The sequence below is a fragment of the Patagioenas fasciata genome, chromosome 1 (assembly GCF_037038585.1).
Source record: "Patagioenas fasciata isolate bPatFas1 chromosome 1, bPatFas1.hap1, whole genome shotgun sequence".
NCBI classification, from domain to species: Eukaryota; Metazoa; Chordata; class Aves; order Columbiformes; family Columbidae; genus Patagioenas; species Patagioenas fasciata.
The window spans coordinates 140,486,266-140,511,423 of NC_092520.1; the positions used below are offsets into that span (position 1 = coordinate 140,486,266).

The window sequence follows — 25,158 nt, forward strand, 5'->3', positions numbered from 1 at the left end:
ACTCACAGATGTACCACAAGCTTCTGTAATTGCATGTGCTCATTTGCCAGGTCAGGTGCTGACACTTTAGGGCCATGGTAATTTGTGTAAATGCAAAGTGAAGGGCTTGAGTTGTGTTGTGCTCTTTGTGTTTTGTTTTCCCTTCGGACATAGTTTGCTGGTATATAGTTTAGTATAGTGTATAGTTTATACTGTAGTTGTTGAGCTCAGAGCAGTACAGCTCAGGGAAGAAAGGCTATCAGAAGAGGACTCTTGCAGCACTGCTGCTGGTGGCTGGTTAGTTTAGCCAGGTAAGTCAGTCTTCATAACAAGAAAAAAACAAACAACAACAAGCATAACAACTCACCCCACCCTTTTTAAAGGAACTTTAAATCAATAAGCATGGTTAGCTTATCACAGGATACAGATATCCACCCCACCTGGGTCAACCAGGAGTTTCTTCCTCCAGCAGAGAGGCCCTGGGTCCTTGCTGTTAGTGCTTTATTATTCCAGGAGGGTGTCTACCACCCACTCCTTCTGTTATTATAATATATTTTATACATATATAAAATATATGAAAATATATTTATAATACAAAAGCAGCAACGTGGCCTGTCCACCCCAAGCTTTACATTCACTACAGGGACACTGCGTGGCAGAGGGCTTAATCTACAGCCATTCTGTTCCTCAGCCACAGTGACCCCTCTCCATCCATCCTGTCTGGGTGATCCATCACTAGTGCCCTCCACTTCCTCTTCCCTCTCCCTGGGAAGATTAAAACCTCCCCATCCCTGCTGTACAGGCACTTCCCTGCCACTGCTGGAAAAACCCTTGTTTCTAGAGTTAGCTCAGCACAGGACAATGCTTGATAGCAGCCACTCAAGTGAACAGTTGCCACAGAGATGATTTGGTTAGAGGGTCTGTTCAGCCTACAGACGATTGAGAAGGGATCTTATCAGTGCTTTTAAATAGCTTAAGGGCAGTGACCGGACTCTCTTCAGTGGTGCCCAATGACAGGGGTGAAGGGCACAGACTGAAACACAGGAGGTTCCATCTGAATATGAGGAGAAACTTCTTTACTCTGAGGGTGCCAGAGCACAGGAACAGGCTGCCCAGAGAGGCTGTGGAGTCTCCTTCTCTGGTGACATTCAAAACCCATCTGGACACATTCCTGTGCTATCTGCTCTGGGTGAACCTGCTTTAGCAGGCGGGTTGGACTAGATCATCTCCAGAGGTCCCTTCCAACCCCAAACATTCTGTGATTCTGTGAAAATGGGATTGAAAGGGCAGCTGCTGCTCCACCTTAGCCAGGCCTGGAGGAGAGTCCCCTTCACTTCCCTGCATTTTACTCAGGAAACTTTCCAGAAAATGCCCTTCATACAGCAGGTTCATGTTTCTTGAGCTACTTTGGAAGATGGAGGTTAGTCATCCTCAGCACATCCTGCCAGAAAAGTGGAGGAATACTCATACTTTCTTTAAGACAGATGAATTGGCTTAAAATATACATAAACCCAACTTTTATCCGTGACATGTTTAAATGCTATAGCCCAGGACCATCAAGCAAAAGCGACTGTGACACAATTTTGTTTCAGTAGATTATATAAAATCCCTCTTATTTATTAAAAGAGCCTCATATTCACAAGGAAGATGTACAAAATAAAGGTAAAAAGAGTAGATTGGAGCGATACAGAGAAAAACTGAGACATTTTACTCTTTGACTCGAAATCAAAATACAGCGGTTTTCACCAAACTCAAACAAAAGAGATAAGCACTTTGGAAAACAAATCTCACAGGCTTTCATATGTTTGTTTTTAACTTTCACTTTATAGAGTGTTGTTTTACAGTTGTTTGTCTTTTACAAGGTTGAAGGTTATTTGCTCAGTGACACACCAGTGAATCACCTGCAAGATACTTTATTTCTTACACAGAAAAAATAAGAGGCAGAGTAAGCAATACAAAATAGTTGATGCGGAACCAGCTAGTTATTGTTTTTTTTACAAGAAAACTTCATTAAATACAATAATGAAAAAAAATCTATGCAAATCCCACAGTGATATAAACCAGCAGCAAGATGATTTCTCTCATATTTCTGTTTTTGCCTCTTGAGGACTGAAACTTCCTTGAGTATTGTTTGAACTTTGGAGCATGGTATTAAAGAAAAAGTTTCAGAAGCACACATCAAAAATTCAAGACTTCAGAGGCAAGCGTCTAATTAATTAAGTTAATAACAGTATTATCCATTTGAGGTGCCTTAAATTAACTGGAGTACCTTTTAGTACTTTTAATTCATGCTGAAAATTAACCTTTTAAGTGCCCAGTACCCATTTGCTGTACAGGCACAAAGAAAACATAGTAAGCTATAACCTCAAATACCTTCCCAAATCTTTAAAAAATGGTATCATACATGACACCTGTAGCTAACTAGCATCCACATTACTTCACATACAACTAAACATCATTTCGGTCACTCTGATTTCATCACCAGAACAAGATTTTTAGTCTCATAGATTCCTTGAAGGACAGCTCTAATCTCAGCAGCATCTCTGTTGTTTAGAAGCAGAAGGTTCAGCACACAAGGTTATTAAAGAATAGGTAAAAGGCTGCTGTAAAAAAAGGTATACTAAAAAAAATAAATCAGGCCTTCGGTAGCTACAGTAAACAGCATCTAAGAAACAGTTTTAGATTCAGGGAGACATTTGCATTCGCTGTCAGTTTGGTGACTTAAGGCTGTTCCCATGCACCCTTACCAAGCAACGCCCTTTGGAGATTTGCCTGAGGAAGAGATGCAGGTGAGTCCCCCGCCTGCACAGGCACCCCATCCAAAGCTGGGCCCCCTGCTGAACCCCCTTCCCCCAGCAAGGAAACCTGAGCTCCCTTCGTTCCAAATCCATCCCCGGGAAACAAGAAACTAACACTTTATCCAGTTTTCACACAGCGTTTTTTTTTCACTGCACAGGACATGCAGAACAACTTCTTTTGTACTGCCATGGCACCATCTATTTAAAAGTCAATACAAAAGTTGTTGAGGTTTTTTTTTTCATTATCTCACACACATCCAAGCAAAAAATTCCAGCTATTTGCAGAACAGTGCACAAAGCCACCTGCTTTTTGTAGTTTCTTTAATTGCCCAGGGACGAAAAAGGTGACCAGCCAGAGAAGTGCTTGCATTTAAGATACACTGTTCCAAAATACAAAGGAAACAAATTTTGTCTTGCTGCCTGCCCCTCTGTTTCGATTAACAAGGCAGCTTAAAGAACTTCACTCACAAATGGTTGTCATCCTTCAACTGAACAAGCATCTTTAAGCTTCTTATGTTGCAAAGATTATGTGTACAAGGCAAACACTCCTGGCCCTCATACTGTAAAAGCTCTGTAAGGATTAAAATTTTGGCATAAGCAAGGTGACCAATGCAGCACATTCTATATGTTTTCATACTTCATACCAAATAAAATACCGGGTATGCACAGCGCTAGGAAGTAGGATATTACTGCCACTTGATTACAGTGCTAAGAACACTGTAAATGATTGTTTACTGCCCTAAGCAGCACTACTGCCCTCCCCTGAGATGGAGTACAATCTTTCTATAAGACAAATGTGGCAAGGAGCCGAGCAGCAGGCATCACTACCTTTCCACAACACAGTTGCTTCTGTGCAACACAGAGTAGAGTTTTAGTACAGTTAAGCTTAAGTGTCTTACTTGCCAGAGATTCAGAAAAAAAATTAAGCATCTTTAATGTAAATGTAGCTTCCCAGCACTGTGCGTCAGCCGTCTCTGTAACACTTCTCTGTTCCCCATTAAATGTTTTTCTTCCCTTCTACATGAGATCACTGAATTACCAGCCTCCTTTAGAAGGAGAACCTCATGTCCTTGGTGTAGCCCAGTTTGTCCAGGTTGGGAATGCAAGCGTACTGGATCATGGGAGGAGGTCCACACATGAGGATCAGAACGTCATCTTGAGGTGGGGGCAGGTGGTCTCTGATCATCTCTTGGTTCACAAACCCTTGGCTGTACTCCCAACCTGTTAAAGAAAATCAAAGTAGGGGAATGAGAAAAAAAGGAGGAAAATACAGATACAAGTCATTTGAGAGTGAAGTGTGAGGGTTTGGGGATTTTTAGTAACATTCTGAACTGTAGCATTTGTACCCTCCACTTGCATTAGTATCCTCAAAACACTTACTTACACTTACACTACATAGAAAATCTGCCACCTCTGCTTTTAAGATTCAAAACTGATGTATGGAGAAAACAAGGGCTAACATTAAATAAAGCCTGCAAAAAGCCCCAAGGAAGTCTGCAGCAGAGCTGTGAATAAAATGTGAATCTCAGCTTCAGCACTGTGAAATAACAACATCCACCCTCCTTGCCCCGCTGTTTACAAGATCACTAGGGAGAATCTAGCTGAGGAAGTTGTTCCTAGTAAGAACATTCACGGTGCTAATTAGTTAATACTACGATTCAGGTTTACCCATCACATGCCCTGCATGCAGAATAAGCTGCTGACTCAAACCTTTGAGCACAGTAAGACCTATCAAAAAATTTCCAGTTTTGGTCTGGTTTCAGGTATGGTAGTGAAAGTCTGTGGAACGGTATTGAGGGGGGTCTAAGGAGGAACTTTCATCACAACTGCTAAGATCTGTTCACCAATCACAAATATCAAAGAAGAAGAGGAACAGTGATTATACCCAAACCTAAGCTACCTCAGAAATTCCAGGAGAACACAAACTGCAGAAGATGACATAACAGCAACAGACTGTGAGGACTGCAAGACCCTCCCCACCACCATAGGGGATGTGTATTCTTGGTCACAAGGTAAGAAAAGGCACATGGCTTGTCCTTTTCTGCCTCAAACTACTGCTGAATAGGAATAAGAATCCATCCTGATGTGGATGGGCATGGCAAGGAATGGTGAGAAAGGATAACGACAAGGAATAACGTGGAAACTATTTAGTCTTTTCCACAACAGCAGTAACAATTCAGCCTTTTCTTCATGAAACATGCACGGCTGAGGGAGGCACATGCAGGCAGCTCATCCTCTCACTTAGACCAGCCAGCCACATCACATGATTTTAACAACTTGACTGCACCAAGCTGGAACATATTTCCATTGAGAAACACTGTTAATACAGAGGCAACTCCATTTTCTAGGGAACAGATCAGCTACCACAGACTGCCACACATGGACAGCCAGGTAGGAGTCTGCACTTGGCCACATCTCTGTGAGACAGAGAGCCTCTGACTCTCCCACTGCAGCTGCCTTCATGTGTGCTCTGACCATGAGTAAGATAACATGTTATATTTGTGTCTGTGGGGAAGGAGAAAAGAAGGTCGTCTTCCAGAGTAAATAATAGTAAATATTCAGGTGTGGCCATGGGAGAAACACTGCGCTACCATTCACCTGAGGTAAGCTTTGTAGCTTTGGAAACACTGCCTGATTATATCTGTTTCTGTGCATCACGCTGTGAATGATGAAGAATGATGCTAATGGATGCATTCAGACAGGATTCATTAAGGAAGAAAGGAACCCAGAAATGTGCATATGATGTAGAACACTTCCTGTCAAACACACGCATTAATACGCATAACTTAAGCTTCAGTGGAAGTAGCATGCTAAGCCTTACTTTCAGGTGGTCTATCCAGTGTGTACCAACACTTAAAGCGACCGGGATTCTGAACTTGGATCTCCTCCAGCTCGGAACGTAACAGGATATCCTTCTCCGTCTGCAGGATAAGGAAAACAATGATTACGCTCTGCGTGGGAGTGCAGCCTTCAGATGACCACAGAGCAGTATGTACTCTACAGCCCTGTGAGATGGAACACATTATTCAACTCCATTTTACAGGCTGAAGAGAGCAAATAGTTATTTGCATGACTATCCTGTGGCACAGCTAATAAAAAGGTTCATAACTTTCCCAAATCCTGACCATGCAATGCCTTCCCCCTAAAAGAATGAAGCAAAACCTGTATCAAAACACAGGACCTTCACTTGTCCAGGGGATTAGTGGTAGCATCAGAAGAGTAAAGGCCTATTTTAGCACTCCTATTACAAAAGCAACTTTCATCAAAAAACTAACCACAACTGCACACAAGTATCTCCCTACCCCATACTGTGCCGTTCAGTCAGGAAAATGCCAGGTTTTTCACCTTTACCACTCCAAATTTCATCAGCATTGCCATATGGCAATTTCTTGGTTTCTGAACAGGATGTGGAACAAATAACCAAAAGAACATTGAGTTCTGATTGGAACAACAAACACCACTGAAGGTATCAAGTTCTGCTCCTCCCTGATGCAACATCACTGAAGGCCAAACAAAAGCCTTGTTCCTGTCAGAGCAGCTGCAGTTCGGGAAAGAGGGAAAAGAGCAGAGACTAAAAGTTGTACCATCCTCTGCAGCCTTAATAATCTGGCACTGAGGACATCACTCTGTCTGTACCTGTGGGAGTAAGGAGGAATGTGTCAGCAACTATTGCTGAGAAGGTGCCTACTTCTGGCTCTGCAATTGCATGTGTTCCAGAAAAGCTATTACTGGGTCTGACCAATGCAAAGCATGGGAGGCAGAAGCACAGTACAAGCCCACATACGCTGTCATCTGTAATCCAACACAGCTCTTTCAGGAGGCCCAAAATAAAACATCAGCAAAACACACATTAGAAGAATCACAGAATAGTTTGCATTGGAAGGGACCTTCAAAGCTCATCTAGTCCAATCTCCCTGCAATAAGCAGGGACATCTTCAACTAGATCAGGTTGCTCAGAGCCCCGTCCAGCCTGGCCTGGAATGTCTCCAGGGATGGGGCATCTACCACCTCTCTGGGAAACCTGGGCCAGTGTTTCACCACTCTCAGTGTAAAGAATTTCTTCCTCATGTCTGGCCTGAATCTCCCCTCTTTTAGTTTAAAACCATCACCCCTTGTCCTGTTGCAATGGGCCCTGCTAAAAAGTCTTTCCCCATCTTTCTTACAGGCCCCTTTTAAGTACTGAAACACCACAATAAGGTCTCCTCAGAGCCACCTCTTCTCCAGGCTGAACAACCCCATCTCTCTCAGCCTGTCCTCACAACAGAGCTGTTCCAGCCCTCTGATCATTTTTGTGTCCCTCCTCTGGCACCACTCCAACAGGTCCATGTCTTTCCTGTACTGAGGGCTCCAGAGCTGGGTGCAGGACCCCAGGTGGGTCTCACCAGAGCAGAGCAGAGGGGCAGAATCACCTCCCTCAACCTGCTGGCCACACTGCTTTTGATGCAGCCCAAGATACGATTGGCCTTCTGGGCTACAAGCACACACTGGCGACTCCTGTCCAATGTTTCATCCACCAGAACCCCAAGTCCTTCTCTTCAGGGCTGTTCTCAGTCTCTTCAGCCCCCAGCCTGTATTGATACTGAGGGCTGCCCTGACCCAGGTGCAGGATCTTGCACTTGGCCTTGTTGAACCTCATGAGGTTCACATGGGCCCACTTCATCTAGTCTGCAGGCTTTCCTGAGTGACCAGTTGTCATGAGGCTGCTTTATGTTTGTGTGGTTACCGGATACAAAGACTCTTTAAAGCCAAGGATTTATGTTTACACAGGCTGTTGCTAATATGCAGACAACTGTTCCCCTTGCAGGAAGCAGCAGGTTTTCTAGGGTGCTAAAGCAGCTCTAGCCCTGTATTAGTCATTCTGTATTACTCACAGCAAATCCTGGCCCTCCTGCCCTGATACCAACTCCTAAGGCTCAGCAGGGACCAGGTGCTGCAGCCACACCAGCCAGCACCAGAAGGCGCTGGCAGGGCTCTTCAAGGGGTTTTGTTACAATAAAGCATCAGAATGTGGCATCTGTTGGCACTTGGATGATAGCTTCTGGGTAGAAAGATCTTGGTTTATGATTCAGATATAGTACAAAAGAAATGAGGATACACTGAATATCAGAGGCTAAAAAACACAGGCATGAAGTGAGGTTCACAAAAAATAACGGCTCATAATCCAGAAACAAATATTCATTATGATGGAGAAATTTAAAAGCAAAAGGATTAACATCAGAAGAATATCAGGCAAAGATGGGGCGTTGCAGTTCAGCAGCACACCACCATTTGGGTTGCCTGGTCATCCAAGAAACCTGTCACAAGGATTCCATGGATGAGAGATCCTTCCTTTGTCCAGCACGGCAGAATGATACATCTCAAAGAGCAACCAAAATGCATGAAGAACTGACAGAGAGAATCGAAATGAAAGGAGACAGCTATACAGAATCACAGCTCAGTAGCTGAGGGAGTTGCTGGAGATCAATAATAATTTAACCTCACCTAAGGTATTCTCAAACACAAAGATTCCACATACAAACCCTGCTGTGAAGTTGTGGAGCTACAATTGCTGAAAGGGACAGATGTCCACCGCTTTCATGTTTCCACTACGAAAGAAAACCCCGAAAGCCTGCCCAAAACATTAACTACTTGCACAAAGGAATGCAGAGTTTTAAAACATTTATAAACCTGATTAGAAACAGAGCAATGAGGCATAGGAAAGGAAGTGTTGAGTGTTAGCTAGTAGGAAAGTAGCATTTCCATAGTAATACTAAAAACCAATTCATTGCAGTACTTTTATACAGGAAGTTTTCAACATTTCAGTTCACTTCTCCCCTCAGGGTTTGTATTTCTGCACCAGGATTTCTCAGCAAGAACTTCATTTGCTGAGTGGAGGATTGTTAGTTAAGTAAAACTTTATAAACAGAAAAAAGGACAGAATTACCTGATTAGCAAACAGCAGCTGACAAGTGGTAGGGTCATTTTTGTCTTTTATGATTGCTCGAATGATCTGCAGCATAGGTGTTATTCCTGAAAGAGAAAGGCAGGTCAATGGTGCAAGAATGCAACAGAAAAAAAGAAAGTGCAAGTGAGCATGTGAGAGAAAATATGAACAAACACATCTACCAGCTGTCAGAAATCAAGGATGAATCTTTATATATACGTACCAGTCCCACCTGCAATCATCCCCACATATTTCACTTTCTTACTAACTGGTTCAGCTTTCTTCTCGGGTCGAATAGCAAACTCGCCTGAAAAGAGAGAGAAAGAGAGAGAGAGAGAGAGAGATGGAAAACAGTGAACAAAGCACGAAAAAAGGCCTATTATGCCTAACCAGCATGTTCAGCTAATTGACTTTGTTTCAGCCCTGTCACCCTTCGTCCTTCATAAAGCAAGAGCAGGACACAGACAAAGGTGAAGACTTCACAAATTAAAACAAATGCTGAAAGATGATTACAGCTTGTAAGACATGTGATGGTAACATCGGACACCAACACGGGTTATTATTATACTTCTGACCATAGCATCAAGCCATCACTATTTGTATTTCTAGTCACTCATGTCCAACACCCCCAGTGATATTCAGAAGCCCAGATTCTGGAAACAGTTCTACACAAAGGAGTTAATCTGCCCAGAGAGTTATTTACCCCATGCAGATTATTTTAAGGGAAAAACTGTAATATGCAGGGTATTTGGGTTTTTTTGTATATTTATCTCCTTTTTTTGAGCTGATTTGCCAGTTTTAGCCCAGTCTGACAAAGAGTTTGAAACTGCTCAAAATGTTGTATTTGCTGTATTCACACCTCTCTTCATCCAGGATAACATGAACAGAATGTACAAAGCTCTGGAAAACCACATGTCTGAGTTCTGCTGCTCACAAAACTGCCAGAAGGTTTTTTGTGACACATTTGTGGCTGCAGTATGCCAAAGCGAGGTATTTTATATTGACATAAAAGAACTTCCTACTGATGAAGCTAATTTTCACTGGGGAAATTAGCATTAGACAGTGCAAATACCAAATGTTTTTACCAGTGTACAAACTTTGTCCATATAAGCAGGGGAGAATCTCTTTCTTTGAGAATAGATACAAGCACTTCTATAATCATATAACATTCTCCCTCAGGATGGCCATTGACTGAATTAAGACACTAACAATTTCTTTCATGCAGAGAAAGACCTGAACCCAGCTGGAAAAAACTGTGAGCAGTCTTACTACTATTTGATAATTTTTTTTCCTGTATTGTTTACTCTGGATAAATTTTATCTTCTGCATTTGTCTTGCCTTTTCCTTTGTAGACAAGTAGGCCATTTGGTCCTCTGAAGTCAATAGTATCCCCTATTTTCAGGCTGTCTAAGTATTGGGACATCTTCCCTCCATCAGGAAACTTCGGATGAACACCTCTAAAGTAGATCTGTTAAAAATAACAATGAAGCATTTAACCTCACAGTTCAAAGATAAGCATTTGCCCTTCACGTATTTAGGTACCCATAGCCCTCATTCAAAGAACACAATAGATAAAGAAATACTATCAATGCAGATTTGACTGACACTAAGAGAAGCACTGAGCTTTCTGATCAATATTAAAATGCCAATCTTGCCTTGATTTTGATCAAATTGGACACAGACTGGCAAGTTTTCCATTAAATTTCTGCAACATAGAAAATCTCACATGATCTACACTCAAATTCAAAACAAAAGCAAACAAACAAAAAAAAGCCACTGTGATTTCAAACAGATACACTTCTGAAAAAGACCCCTGACAGCTCAGTTGCAAAGGGATATGCCAAACCTTCTTCTTGGAGTGCCAACTGTTTGCATCTTAGAGTAACAAAAGAGTGGATAACAACTAATTGAATATTCAATCGTTCAACAACAGGTATCAGTGGGTGTAGCTGCATTACTGGAACCGTGCTGCTTTTTTTGTTTTAATTCACATGGCTGAGAAAAAGCTCAAGCTGAGACCAGCTACGCTTTTACAAGAACAGCACTGTTTGCATGCATGGAGAGTCACACTGGGAAGGATGGGTCTTGTGAAACATTCCTAGCTGAGTCAAAGATTTACATTTTCCTTTGTCATGTTTTCAGGGTGCAAAGTCATATGCATGAAGATAAGTAGGTAGAAAAAGGCAAATTAATTCACATCTAGTTTAAAAATAAATGAAGTGTTATGAGTTGTAAAGAAGAAAAAAAATGAAGAGTAAAATGCTAAGAGGAATTGCAATACAGATATTCAGGTTTTAAATTCCCGTCAGCTTTAAATACATTTGCTTAGTCTAGCTACTAAGAGGCAAAACAAACAAGACTCATAATCAATTCTTGCCAAGTAAATCTGTCACACTGTCTAGATCAGTAATGATAACTATCACCACTCTTAATGATCATAATGACCATATTACATGAGCTTCAGAAGAAGCTGACAGTTCAGGCAAGGTCGATTCCTTATTTCAGAAGGATTGAAAAGGTGTGTGAACATCTACTACAGGTCTACACAGACTTTGGAAAATTGCAGTATGCAAATACAGAAAATTACAGAGCACCTCATGAGACACACTAAGGAAGTACTTGCAAAATGCCATATGGATTGTAGGTATTAGTAACTGCAGATCACTTGTTACAACAGTGGAAGTTGGCAGTGGCACACACCTGAACAGCAGCCAACATATCAGACTTCACGTCGTGCTGCAAGTGTAAAAGTGGTCTCAGAAGTTGCCCGGTCTGGTGAAAGAGCGTGACATTCTTACCTTGGCAACAAGATCCACATAGCCTTTGTCATCATCACTGGAAACTGGAGTGTAAGGTCTAACAACCAGAGCCCCATCAATCCGTGCAGACAGGTAGATGTGCTGTCCTGTACACAGGGAAGAAAATAAGACATTTGCTTTCAGGAGATCTTTCTTTCAGTGGATGTACAGAGTTAGCATTGACTGCAAACGCAGTCCCAAAGTTCTCCTGACTACCTTGGTTTTGTGGCCCCACTTCTTCCTCTCTCATTTTACTGAGATTGTAACACCTTGTCAGAATTGTTGACCATGCACAGATTCTACCTGGAAGGGCAGACAACTCAGCTGCTAACTCTAAGCGCAAATCACATCTGTTCTGATAGCTTCATGCATTTACATTTACCAAAGCCATACTTGTACATGAGATCTTGCAAAGATGTGATATACCTCTCTTGAACAGCCAAGCAAAAATTACAAAGGAGGGGAAAACTGTCAAGTGGTGTTCACACTTCTTTATTAACATGTTAGTTATAAACTGTTATACTTCAGTTACAATTGTTCTTACCTTGACCACAAATCGCTCACATTTACCAAGAGGTCTTCTAGCTGCCATTGCTAAGGCTGCCTAGACATAAAGCACCTTTCTAACTCTGCTGTTTCTCCAGCTTTTAACATTTGAACATAGGGATCACGTTTCAATGTCACACATTCACTGAACTCTCTACAAGAGTTTCTTTTCTCAAGGTCTACATTTTTGATGAAAAAACACTAGAATTAACTCCTTTCAAAGGCTTTCCTATAAAATTCCAACACCCTGAAGAGACTCAAGGGAAGACTACGTAGGGGGGGATTTGTTTTTCATTATTTTGTCACCACTAGGTCAACAGAACCTACTGTATCTGTTAAGATGAATGCAGCTCTCCAAAGACGACACAGCTCCTCTGCCTGTTTTGGGAACACAAAAAGGAGCTTTTACCGGGAGCTGGTTTGCCAAGCTGGAGGGCTAGTGAGGCAAACCAGTGGGTGAAGGAAGCTGTGCTACCTGGTGACTTGGGAACAAAGCAACCATAACTCACTTCAAGCTGTACGTGGACGTAATAAAAGTGTGATGCAAATAACCCTCTCAGCAAAGCCTACACTCACACCTGATAGCACGTGTATTTCCAGCTAGAGAAGACATGGAGTCACCTGCAGCAGCAGCCACCTGTTCCTCCTCCAGGCAAGGGGTGGGTGGCCTTGCCACCCCCTCCTCCAGGAACAGATCCAGGTTAACCACTGCAGTCTGTAAACCTGGACAGACAGGCCTGCTGTTGGAGCCCATCTCACAAGAATTCATACAAATCAAAAAAAAAAAGGCGCTCCTCTCAAAGGGAAAACATGCCTTATGCTTATACTTGTTAGAGCTTTACCCCACCCTGGCAGGACAACAGCAGCTGGCAGCCTCTGTATGAGTTCATAGAGAATTGCACCCTCCCTCAGCGTGAATCACATTTTTTCCTGTAACACTCCAGCTGGTGGTAAAAGCAAAATGCTGGTGCTGGACTAAACATGCAGAATGAACACCACTATCTGTCTCACGGCTGCCAAGCCTGCTGCTCCCAGCTGCTTTTAGCACTCTCACCAGCTTTCAGCTCTCTTTACTTCCCAAGTTTTGCCCAGTAAACCACTCCCCCAGTCACCCACAGAAGGTGAGCCTGTGTAGAGCATCTTTGGAAACATGACTATGGTGTTCCTGGGACCATGCAGGGCCAGGCATGCACCTTCTCAGGCTATGCTGAAATAACTTGCTGACTTCCTCTGACCTTATGGAAACACTGGAGGAAGCCGTGGCATTCAGCAGGCCAAATTCACCTCCAACAGCTTCCTTTCTGTTAGCGTGTAGGACAAGAACAATTACAGAGGTGAGACAGCTTACTCCTCGATGTGCATTATGGGCAAGAGAGGGAAACTAGCTTTGGCCTCAAGGCTACTTAACAAGGTCGAGAGAATAATGTACCCCAAACAAGAGGGAACCTAAACACGATAGACGGTAATGGTAAAAAAGTGCTAAGGACTACCACAAAGCACCTGACCTAGAGATCACTCCAACAGGTTATTAAAGCAAGAGTGCCTATAAAACACAAGTCACAATTAAATGTTCTTTATATAAGCAGCAGAAAACAATAGCACTAAGCTCTTATGGAAGGCAACACGACACATGGCAGTGCCTAAGGAAACATCTGCCCCATGGTGATTCAGAAGCTCCATGAGACTCACTGCAAATTCAGAAGCGAGCAGATCATCTGGTAAACCACATGTGTCAGAGGAAAAGTAGCTGAAAGCACTGCCTTGGGGGATGGAAAGGGACCACAGAGACCAAGCACCATGGGAGTAACACACACTGGAGAGCTGAGACTGGGAAAACACAAGTAAAATCCAGGGTTTGTTTCTACTGTTTTCACAGAAAAAAGCTGGATGTACACTTTCTGTAAGTAAATAAGATTTCAGACCCTTTGGGTGACTCACAGCATGAGGATCATCTTGCAAAGCTCTAAACACCAGCTAAAGCCACAAGGACAGTATTTGAAATTCAGAATGTAGGAAAATGTAGGGAAAAAATCCCCACAAGATCTCTTATAGTATTATCAACAACGCTTGGATTCGCAGTAAGGAAAGACAGAACATACCTACAGGGAGACCCAGAACGTGATCAATGGAAGGGAGTGCAAATCGAAATCTTCTTGTGTCATGACTAACTTCCTGAAAGAGGAAAATAAAAAGAACAGTCAGCTCTTCTGTTGGGATTTAATGTTTGTGATTTTTCTTGTAAAACCAATATGCTAGTCTGGCTTCCCACACGATTAAATATTTGGGGGACAGCAACATCCTAAATGAAATTTTTCCATAATGCAAGTATGAACTCATCTGAACATGGCAATCCTGCAGAGGTCAACTTTTCATCCAAACCTAAAAACTTAACTTTACCTCAAAATATTTTAGAAGTAAAAACAGAAACAGACAAATGCAAATACTGTTTTGATGTATATTCAAACGTGAACAGCAAAACTTAATAAGATACTCCTATGCAGATTAAAACTAAATGATAACTTTCTAAATGGTATGAACATTTCATTGCCTTCTCTGCAAAGGCCACAGATTAAAAAAAAATCAATCAGTTCTTCAATTCTCTTTCAAAATGGAAATATGCAGGAGTTCAAAATTCTGACCATGATTTCTCAAAATCAGAGGAATTAACCATTAACTTTCTTAATGTTTACAAATATATAAAGGGTGAGTGTCACGAGCATGGAGCAGGCTCTTCTCGGTGACAGCCAACAGTAGGACAAGGGGTAATGGATTCAAACTGGAACACAAGAGGTTCCATTTAAATTTGAGAAGAAACTTTTTCATGATGAGGGTGCCAGAGCACTGGAACAGGCTGCCCAGGGAGGTTGTGGAATCTCCTTCTCTGGAGACATTCAAAACCCGCCTGGACACCTTCCTGTGTAGCCTCATCTAGGTGTTCCTGCTCCGGCAGGGGGATTGGACCAGATGATCTTTTGAGGTCCCTTCCACTCCCTAACATTCTGTGATTCTGTGATTTCAATGTAGAATATGATTTCAGAAGATACTAGTGGATGTCAAGAAGATCAGGAAGTAGCTACCTGGTCCCCTTTCCTATGCTAAGAGCCTTAAAAATATTTTCCCCATAAAAACTGAATTAATCCTTAATTTAAATTGAAAAGAGCACTCTAGATAAGAACTTCATTATAAAATTAGGACTATTCAGACAGTGCAGCTGGGATAATTATTCTAATCTTTTACTAGAAAGTCGTATCTCGAATAAAATTTTGGTAATGAGTAAATAAAATGTTATTTCTTATACCATGTGTTATCTCATAAAAATCAGATCACATTCATGGGATTGAAAAAGAAAAGAAAAAGACAGAAAGAAACAGCATACAGCCTAATGCCTCAGCCAATGATTTTATTTTTTTAAAGCCCTATGGGACATAATATCCCTTCTAGAGAAAATTCCATAAACATCCTAAAAAACACTGTAACCCTTTTTTGTTTGGGTTTTTTTCTGTTTGTTTGTTTTTAAAGTAACTGATGGAGACAGATTTCTTCCTCATCAGAATTGATCTAGTCTTTGAGTTCCGGTCACACTAATGAAATTTTCTTCACAATAAATCTTTTAAAGGTAAAAGCTGAAGAAACAAGGAAACTTGAGTGGCAGTCTAAAAAGGGCTTCTCTGTACTAATGTCAATGCAGGAACAGTAACTGCCATTGAAAATTCCAGAAGAAAGACAGCTGACGTGGACTTAACGTGGCTGCTCCCACACTGACCACTGCTCTTTCTGTATGAAAATTTCAGCACCAACTTCACTACTTCAAAGCTGGTTTGTGTCCTTTATTTTAAGATGTCTTTTTTAACAGTATGCAGAAAGAACAAAGTTCTGAATTCCCAGTTAATCATCTCATCAACTGAAGTTGAGATAGCTTAGCCCAATGTTTCTGAACACAAGTATTTTGGAGCACCACAAGCGGCAACTGTGAGAAACACAAACAGGCCCAAGAAATTCCTCATACATAGATCAGCACGCCTACGCCTTGTCTCTGTCACACGTCCAACACACTGAGCATGCCACTCAGCAAGTTGTTCCTCAAGGCTACATTAGAGACACCCTTGAAAGAGAATGCAGAAGCCACCTCCAGCATGGGGTCATCTCCGCTGCCTTCCCCAATGCCATCATCTGGCATTGCCCTGGCTGCCTGGAAGCCCCTGGCCTCTGGTTACCAATACGCGTTTCTGTCTCAAGTTGCAGGTGCTGAGGAGTTTTTCCCACTCACAACTGCAAATGTAAAGCTGGAGAACAGTTTTTGCAGGCTGGTGCTCTGCTGAAGCCACTGAAAGGTAACAAATGAATTATGCTTACCATTACAAAAAACCAACAACAAACAACACCTGAAGTCGTGGGCTTTCCTAAGGCACAAACTAAATTGGCACATCTAGCTATATTATGACTTTTTTTTCCTATGTTAAATGCAGCAGCCTTCTGATCCTTATTTCTCTGTTCAACAGATGGGGGTATGGCATACTCCATCTGGGCAGATGTTAGCATTTCAGCTGGTAAGTAAAAGGCAGACAGTGAGTAGAGGAAGAAAGGCTTCTGCTCACAACTTGTCAAAACGGTGCGTTCGATTTCCAGCTTTCATACACAAAAATCTAAGCTGTATTAAAATATACATATATGTCAAACTACACATTCTCTAGACCACTGCATTTCAAACTTCAGAATGCAGACACCTAAAAACTGTTTACATGTATCTTTGGAATCCTTTTGAAATTTCACACACGTGTATTGCTGTATGGCAGCCCAGAACATGCAACTCAGTTTTCTGTTGCAGTCACAGGTCCATTTTCTTTAGCTGTGAAGTCAGTCTGAGTGGTTCTTGCCACTTCCCTTCCTGGTCAAGCTTCTTATTCCTCTGCTGGGGCCACAGGCCACTAAGAAAAGTTTCTGCAAGGCTGTACTCTCAACTGTATCATCAAAATACGTCAGGTCAAAAATTACAACCCCCACCTACTCACAAACCACGGAATTAATTTCCTCATTTTTTGCTTTAAACACAAATTATTTTGGCGCTCTTCTAGTGAAGGTATCAACAGCTTCATAGTCACTAAAAGGGAATAATAAATACCAACATGGGAACAGCAGAAACTTTAAAATATGAGGGTCTTTTGCTAGGCTGGGCAAGTAAAAGGGGCAACATAGCAACGTAAAACCAGTGTACTGAAATTCCTCTTGCAATAGGAGGTAAACTCTAACTAACCACATAAATGTCTTGAGTAGGCTCCACAACCACACTGAGCACCACAATTCTCTTCCCAAGTTGACATGTTTTTGTGGAATGACAGGTGTTTTTAGATGAAAGTTCTCATCCACTCCAAAGGTAATAGCTTGTAAACTACAAACTGAAGCATGTCAGAAAGATTCTGACTAATTTCATCTTTACCAGACAGGTGGATATGGTAACGTTGAGAAGTTTAGTACCGAAGATCAGAGTGTTTGCACCAGATTTTTGGCAGGATGTTAGAAGCTACTAGCACTTATTGTACCAAGTCATTATTTTTCCAAATTAACTTCTGTTTCTAGGGCACACTTCCCATTTAGGCAGAAAGTTATAAACATCAGTCAAATATTTGCAGTTGATAAAGGTACCACATGCAGCAGCATTTGACCTGGTTATACAAGAGCTGTTCCTCCACCTCAAAATAAAAATAAGAAAAATAGCATATAAAAAATAACAAGAGTGAGAAAAATATCAGTATTTAGAAAAAACAAGCAAACAAACCAACCAACCCAAGTGAACTGTGAATTCTCTTCTGTTACAAACTACTACAGCAGAAACTTGCGAGTAGCTTAATTCTCAGAAATACGAGCAGTGGCTCAAGCTTCTCTCCACTCCTGCAGGTCAGGCAGACTGTACCCTGTACCTGGAACCACATGCTACAGATCTCATGTGAAACTGGGGAGTATATAATAATAGGCTTGTTGCACTACACATGAGAAATAAACTCAGTAATGTCACCCAGCCCAAGCCACAGGGAAGCTTTCAGTTCCCACAAAACCAGGATTCAGAATGACAGTAATCATTTTCTTCAACAAACAGAACAAATGAAAACCAAGCTACCAGTGCACTCTCTACAGCTAAAAAAAAGCTTTGTTCCACTCCAAAGTCCTTTTCATCCAAATTCTCCTGATAACTTTCTGACTAGCTCACTGACATAAAAAGTCATAACTAAAAATATCTTCAGGTGTGACTTCACACCTGAAAAGCCAAGATTTCTACTTCACGCTTTTGATGGTGAGTTTATCCAAAGTAAATCTGGACTTTTCACCCTTTATGGCTTTCGTTCCTTTCCCACAAGTTGAGCATCAATTTCTGATAGCAAGACCCACCCCTGAAAGGGTCATGAGTTTCCTCTGAGAACTTGTTTGAGCAGCCCAGGAGGTACAGAACAGCTTCTCCTTGTAACAGAGAGAGAGAGAGAAGCTAACACAGCTCAGGTGCTGCCAGAACCACATCATTTAAACAGCTTTCTTCCTGTAACACATTAGAGTGCACAAATCCAAACCCAGGAATCAGTATCAACATTGTTCTGACAAATACCATGCTGAAAGCTACTGACCATGGAAAAAACTGCCTGCTCTGCCTGACAGCATGACTTCTGTCTGATAGCCAATTTAGCAGGGCAGAATTCAGGAATTTCTGCTGATGTACTCAATAAAAAGAGAAACACGTGACAGAAACTATGAGGTGGGTAATTTCTAAAGCGGCGTTCTCCATTCTAACTTGCTCAGAAACAAGCTCCTTGCAGAACTGCAGAACTCAGTCATACTAGGCAAGGAGCATTTAAAAAGCAGCCCTTTCCTTAAAATACACGTATGTGTGCTGCTGCAACATTACCCAAGATTTCAGAAGCTGTAAGTGTTTCACAGTATCCATGGAGTGGTCATGGTCAGCACTGTACATGCACTTACCTCCTTATCAATCAGCCTCAATGCATACTTCACTTCAGGATCCTTCAGAGTAATTGCAGGATGTGGATTCCTGAAAAACCTCAGAATGGTGGTGTAGATAAACCATACTGGGTACGTCACAAACCGACCCAACTGCAGAAATACAGAAGGAGTATTAGAGACGTGTGCATCCATGACAGAGTAGTTTTGGTGAGAAGGAATACGGTAGCATGACAATCTGACCACCAAAAAAACTGTGTTTCTTTGTATTAATATGAGCAGGAAGTAGAAGTATTAAAAAACTACCAACCAGTATGACACACAAATTTGCTTTATGAATACCTGGTGTTACTCCTACATTGAGGCACTTGGCAGACTGGCAGTGGGTTGCCAAACCTGGAAGCTCAACCATTAGCGAGGCTAACACATTTGACCACAGGCATGCACATGGACACACATATACAACAAATGCCCAAATACAAACACAGCTGGCCACACTGATCAACACAAACAGAACCTATTGCCTCATCCTGTTCCCCTCCCTGAACAATCAGGATGAAGGTCTATTAGCGGGAAATACACGTACACACATGCGTACAAAGTGCATCAAACAGTAGCTGGCTTAGTCTTTGCAGCAGCTGTCCCCAGAAACCAGTCTCCCCAGTTGACATCTGGACATACAAGGCCAGTTGCACACACCCCTTCACACATCGTCACATGTGCTGTGGCCCCCAGTGACTGGAGATCTCACACTCGACCACAGAGCCCACTCTTCTTTCTAGCTGGCCAGGACCCCCAGCCCCTACAGCAGCCAGTGTCCTTGACGGTCTCATGCTCAGAGATGCACACAACTGGCTCCCAGGCCACCTTGCCTACTTGCTGGCTAGCCCAGCTTGATCCTTGCTAGCCATCACACACTCCAGCTGGGTGCTGGCACCACAGTCATACAGGCTCTCTGACCCGCAGTCTGGCTCCAGGCACTAGTGCTTAGACCTCCACACAGACATGTGCACCCAGAGCAGCGTCCTTCCCCAGGAAAGGGGCTGTGGCATTCAAGGAGAATACGATACTGATTGCAGGTTGCAGGACACAGACAGATAAGGGGACAGAGCAGGCCTGTTTATGCAGGGTCAGCCCTTTCTAACCTTTTATCCTTTTTATTTTCCCCACATTTGTTCATCCCCAAATAGCCTCAATCCCTGCCTTTGGTTCCTCGCCTAAACATCCCACAATCCCCAAACACTCCTTCCCTGCATCCCGTGCCCCCCCCAGCCTGCACGGGTAGCCACCCTCCCACTGACACATGCAGAGAGGCGTCACCCTGGCCCATGGGAAAATGGCTCCCCCAGACAGCTCTGGGAAAGGGTGGGGCTCATTTCTCTGAGGGTTACTGGGGCTCTCCTGTCTGCCAGTGTCTCACTGTACTCCTTTGGGTGCACATGCGTGGCGATAAGGCTTTGTGAGTTAGTCGCTCCCCTCTGATAGGCCCGGGAGTAGACGCATCAGGTTATCATCCCAGTTTCCCACCCACCACAGTGCCTCTGTGCTCCTTGGTACACCCACATGCAGACATGCTCCTCAACCACACCACCTAATGGGCACTGCTGCTTTGGGCCTTCTGTATCACAGCGCCTACAGGCAGACAGAGAGGTGGTCATGTAGTCTGCTGCAGGGATGAGCTTACCCGCCTGGGTGAAGCCCCCCAAGGCAGGAGCAGGTCATATCCCCAGACTGCACCACCTTGTCCATCCCCAGCTGGGAGTGACCCAGTGACCAGCCCAGCCCAGGAAATCACAGAAGAGACCATGTCATTGCAACCACAGCTGTGTGGACACGATGGAAGGAAGTTGTCAGCTCCTCAGCCCAGTGCCATATGCTCGGGCATTGGTGGGTCTACAGGACTGAAGGTGGGTCACTCACAGCCTACAAGCACAGTCTGCCAGGACTGTGCTCAGCTAGAGGCCCAATCCTTCATTTCTACTGCCTCTTCCCAGGGACAGTCCTGTTCTTGTGAGGTTAGATAAGTACTAAAACAGCCCAGAAAGTCACCTGTGTGGATAGATTCGGTCCTGAGTTGGGACTGGAGAATAAACTGAACAACTACTTATAGAAATCCTCCCCAACTCCGTAATTTGTTTTTCAATGCTTTAACAGAGGAGATGGAAAAAGCATGTCCATAAGAAAAAAAAAAGGCAAATATTATACTTGCAGTCTTAGACTGCACACACTGCATTAACTAATTTTTGGAAGAGATCAAAGTCCTGCCTGGTTAGCTTTCACTTTCATTTTCTTTTAAAAGAACCTGACTAGCCTTTTAGTACCACATTTATGCAAGTGTGACGGTTCTCCGGAGGCTATTAAAAAAAAAAAGTGCTACATCATTATTATTATTATTATTATTATTATTATTATTAAAACAGTGGCAAGTGTGAAACTGAAAGAGACCATAAACTCTCCCTTCTTAAAATGCCACTGTAAAGGCTTAAAGTATATCAACACTGGATGAAGCTTGAAGGCACACCATGTCATGCACACACACACTGCATTTTTCACTTTTATTTGAAAATACTGAAATAACTCCCCACAGGTTGTTCCTGAAGAAGCTTAAGTTCACAGGAATGTTATTCCTTAATTCCTGCAGATCCACAAAATTTCTGCAGCTCCAGGAAGAACTTTTGTTATTGAGTCACAAAAAAGGTGTGAGAGAGGGGAGCTGTTAAAGACAGTGACAGAGCAGCAAATACACTCCCAAATGAGAACTGCAACAGGTGAATGAGACCTGGTGGAGACAGCAAGCTGAATCTGCAGCAGGTGATTTTTCAAATACGACATTAATATGTTAAACTAAACTAGTTTCATTTACCGATGTGGCTATCTAAAACGGACCCCCAAAAAACCGCAGCTGTGGTCTAGCAAAATTGCAGTTGAATTCAAAAACTTGGGCTCAGTACCTACTTCAACACTAACGTATGTCAGTAACCGATGATAAGGAAGACAGGAGAGTGGAGTTTGAAATACCACCTTCGCAATGCAGCTTTTCCACCTGTGTGCAAGATAAATGCTTTTTCCCATCTCTGCAAATAATTTTTGGGTCATCAGATGTCAAGTGAAAACTACCATAGCTTTTCTATGATACTAACATACTTTTCCCAAATGTGCATAATTATCACTTTTTGAAGCAACGCACCAGATACGAGTCTATTGAACAGAATACAGTTTGATTTCAACAAATACTTCTGAAACAGTGTTAGCTTCACGGAAGGCAATTTGTTATTCACAATCAATCAGTGCAAAAGCCTCATGGGATTTAGGTGGAAAGAAAGCGCAGACTCACTACTTCAGATAGCTATTTTAGTTCCTTATTCAGAAGGTATCAGCTGGTGGGCAGAACTGATGGCTGATTACAAAAAATTATCCTTACTAACAAACACGGTCTCAGGGTAAAAAATGATCTATGTACTCTTACCACAGGGTGTATCAAGATATTCATGTAGATAACTGCACTGCAATCACGAAAGCTGCAAGCAACTGGCTGACCATAATGCCAGGAACCACTAAATGAAGATCTGGTGACTCACTGTTTCCAGCTGCACAAATCCTTGCTAGCAGAGATCACAAAATAAGTAACTGAGAAGGAATTTTTATTAATGGAATCAAACCTCTGCGGGACAACAAAAAGGCTCCAAGAAAGAGGGAGCCATAGCATAGAAACTGCCAGCCCTTTCCACTAGGGCGTGGTAAACAAGGTACAGTTAAATGCATAACCTTACAGCAGGACACTCCATCACTGAACTGCCCTGTAAACACACTAACGGAATGCTTCTTTGGCAAGAAAAAGCCTGTACCTCCAGCTCCACTCCCCCCTCCCCCGCTTCCTCATTCAAACACTATTTTGAAGTGACCTTAGCTAAACATTCTTCTCATTGGTTTTAGAAAATTATGAAAGAGGATTAAGGGAACAGGCATTTCTTAACTTCTGCAGCTTCAGCATCTGCCTCAAACTCTTCTGCTTAAGCTGCTGTACCCAAACCAGCATATGTTGCATCCAGCTCTGGTCCTACTCTCACAAATCCAGAACCAGAAATGTTTGAGCAGGTGCATCAGAGCAAAGAAACGATGTGTCAGGCAGCTGCCAAAAGAGAGTAATGATGCATGCTACAGATAATAGCACTGTAAACCCACCAAGCGGGCATGATTCCTGGAAGAGCTCTCCAGTACAACAGCAGCTGCCAGGCTGGTGGTTTTAAAGCTGTCAGCATGGACACTGAAAAACTATTCAGGGAACTGAGAGAATAAAAACACACACGCCATGGCACCCAATACAGGCGCCACTGCCCCATGCACAAGAGTCCTGGGTGTTCACACTGGCACACACGCTCCAGTCTGTGCCAGCCATGAGACGGTCCCAGAGCCACCGCATCGCTGAGGGGGTCACTGGCGGCTCTCAACACAGGCGCCCCCACTCTCCCTCCCGGATGCTGAGCACACGGCAGGGGAGGCAGCCGGGGCCTCGCGCACCCCGCGACACCTCCCAGGGGCCCCCGCTCTGCTCAGGCACGCAGAGGCGGCCCGCCCTGGGGCCACCGCGACGGGCGGTGCGACCTCTCCCCTAGCCCGCGGCCAGGCCTCGGGGCCTGAAATCGAGGCCTGAACTCGGGGCCTCAGCTCGCCCAGGGCCTTGGCGGGAGGAGCGGGAGGGGAGAGGGTGGGGCACAACACGGCGCCACAGCAGTCGGCACCTCAACCGTCCGTGCCGGGAGGCGCAGGGCTTCCGGGCTTCCCGGTTTCCCTCCCTTCCGCCCGCCCCGCGGCCCCGCCGCCCGGGGGTCGGGCGCACTCACCGTGCTGAGCTGCGCCCCCATCGCTGCCCCCTGACAGCAGCGAAAGCCCCGCCCAGCCTCCTCCGCCCCGCGACGTCACGCCTCGCCCCGCGACGTCACGCCTTGCCTCGCCCCGCCAATCAGCGCCGAGTCGCCGCCGCCCCCTGGCGGCCGCCAGCCGCCTCCACCACCTCTCTGCGCGACCCCACGGCCGGCGCCCTCTAAGGCCGACCGGGGTGCTGCGCGGCCGCCAGGAGGCGCCCGGTCCCCGCAGAGGTCCCCGAGGCAGTGGCGGCTGCGCCCGGGGCCGGGGCGGGGCCGGAGACTGAGGCGCCGGCGCTGGGCCTGTTGCCCGGTGAAGAGGGGGCGGGACCGCTTTCCCGTGAGGAGGCGGGGGGGAGGTGGGGTGGAAGAGGCGGTGATTCCGCTGTTCAGGGCAGCGCGGCTCCGGCAGAGCGCTGGGGGAGAACAGCGGACTCGCGTAACGAGAACCCGAGGCGACGCTGGGGCAAGTGGCCTCGGGGCGCAGCCGCCCACGGGCGGGACCTCCCGGTCGCAGCGGGAGGCGGGGAAATCACGAAAAAAAAAATGAAACCATGTAGTTGCGCTTTCGCCGCTCCCCCCGGGGTGTTTGCCTCCCGTGCCCCTGCCCACCCCCGCAGAGCACGCACACGCGTAATTTTCACCAGTGCCGCCGCTTCTGTGAGCCCCTACTTATGGTATCATTATACCGCATGCATAACTCCCTTTTGCTATTTATGCAGTTAATAAAACTGCATAAATAACAATGGGGGAAAGCACAGGTAGAGTCAAAGGGCCTTCCTTACCTAACCAGCAATTGGAGGTCGGTTCTCTTTCCAGATGAGGATGTCTTCTGTATGTCAACATCACAATTCATTATTATATCAAATAAACTTCCCAAGCCTTAAATGTCCCGCTTGTACTGCTTCGGGGCCAGCACCTGCATACACCTGGAGTAAGGAGAAAGGTGCCTGGGTGCCAGGCTGCCCCAGGCTAGTACTTCTGAATCCTTCTGGGAACCTACTCCATCTCCATTGAGGAGAGAAAATGGCCTCAAGTTGCACCAGGGGAGGTTCAGATTGGATATTAGGAAAAATACCTTCACAGGAAGAGTTGTGAAGCACTGGAACAGGCTGCCTAGGGAAGCCATTGAGTCACCATCCCTGGAGGTGTTTAAAAGACATATAGATGAGGTTCTTAGGGACATGGTTTAGTGGCAGTCTTAGGTTAGCGATTGGACTTGATGATCTTGAGAGTCTCTTCCAACCAAAATGATTCTATGATTCTATCTCATCTGTGTCAGTGATGGCCACCAGCCTGAATCATTAATG

At 44.1% G+C, this 25,158-nt stretch overlaps 1 protein-coding gene across 1 annotated transcript; it reads right to left on the reverse strand.

The window, feature by feature from the left end:
* Positions 1–1,560: 1,560 nt before the first annotated feature.
* On the reverse strand, positions 1,561–23,923 carry CYB5R3 (cytochrome b5 reductase 3). Its single transcript, XM_065845044.2, has 9 exons — positions 23,828–23,923; positions 19,008–19,139; positions 14,144–14,216; positions 11,499–11,605; positions 10,039–10,168; positions 8,924–9,007; positions 8,701–8,786; positions 5,599–5,698; positions 1,561–3,998 (listed from the first exon to the last, which is right to left on the reverse strand). The coding sequence occupies exons 1-9, from the start codon at positions 23,846–23,848 to the stop codon at positions 3,826–3,828; spliced, it is 906 nt and encodes a 301-aa protein (XP_065701116.1). The 5' UTR covers positions 23,849–23,923; the 3' UTR covers positions 1,561–3,825.
* Between the last annotated feature and the right edge of the window lie 1,235 nt (positions 23,924–25,158).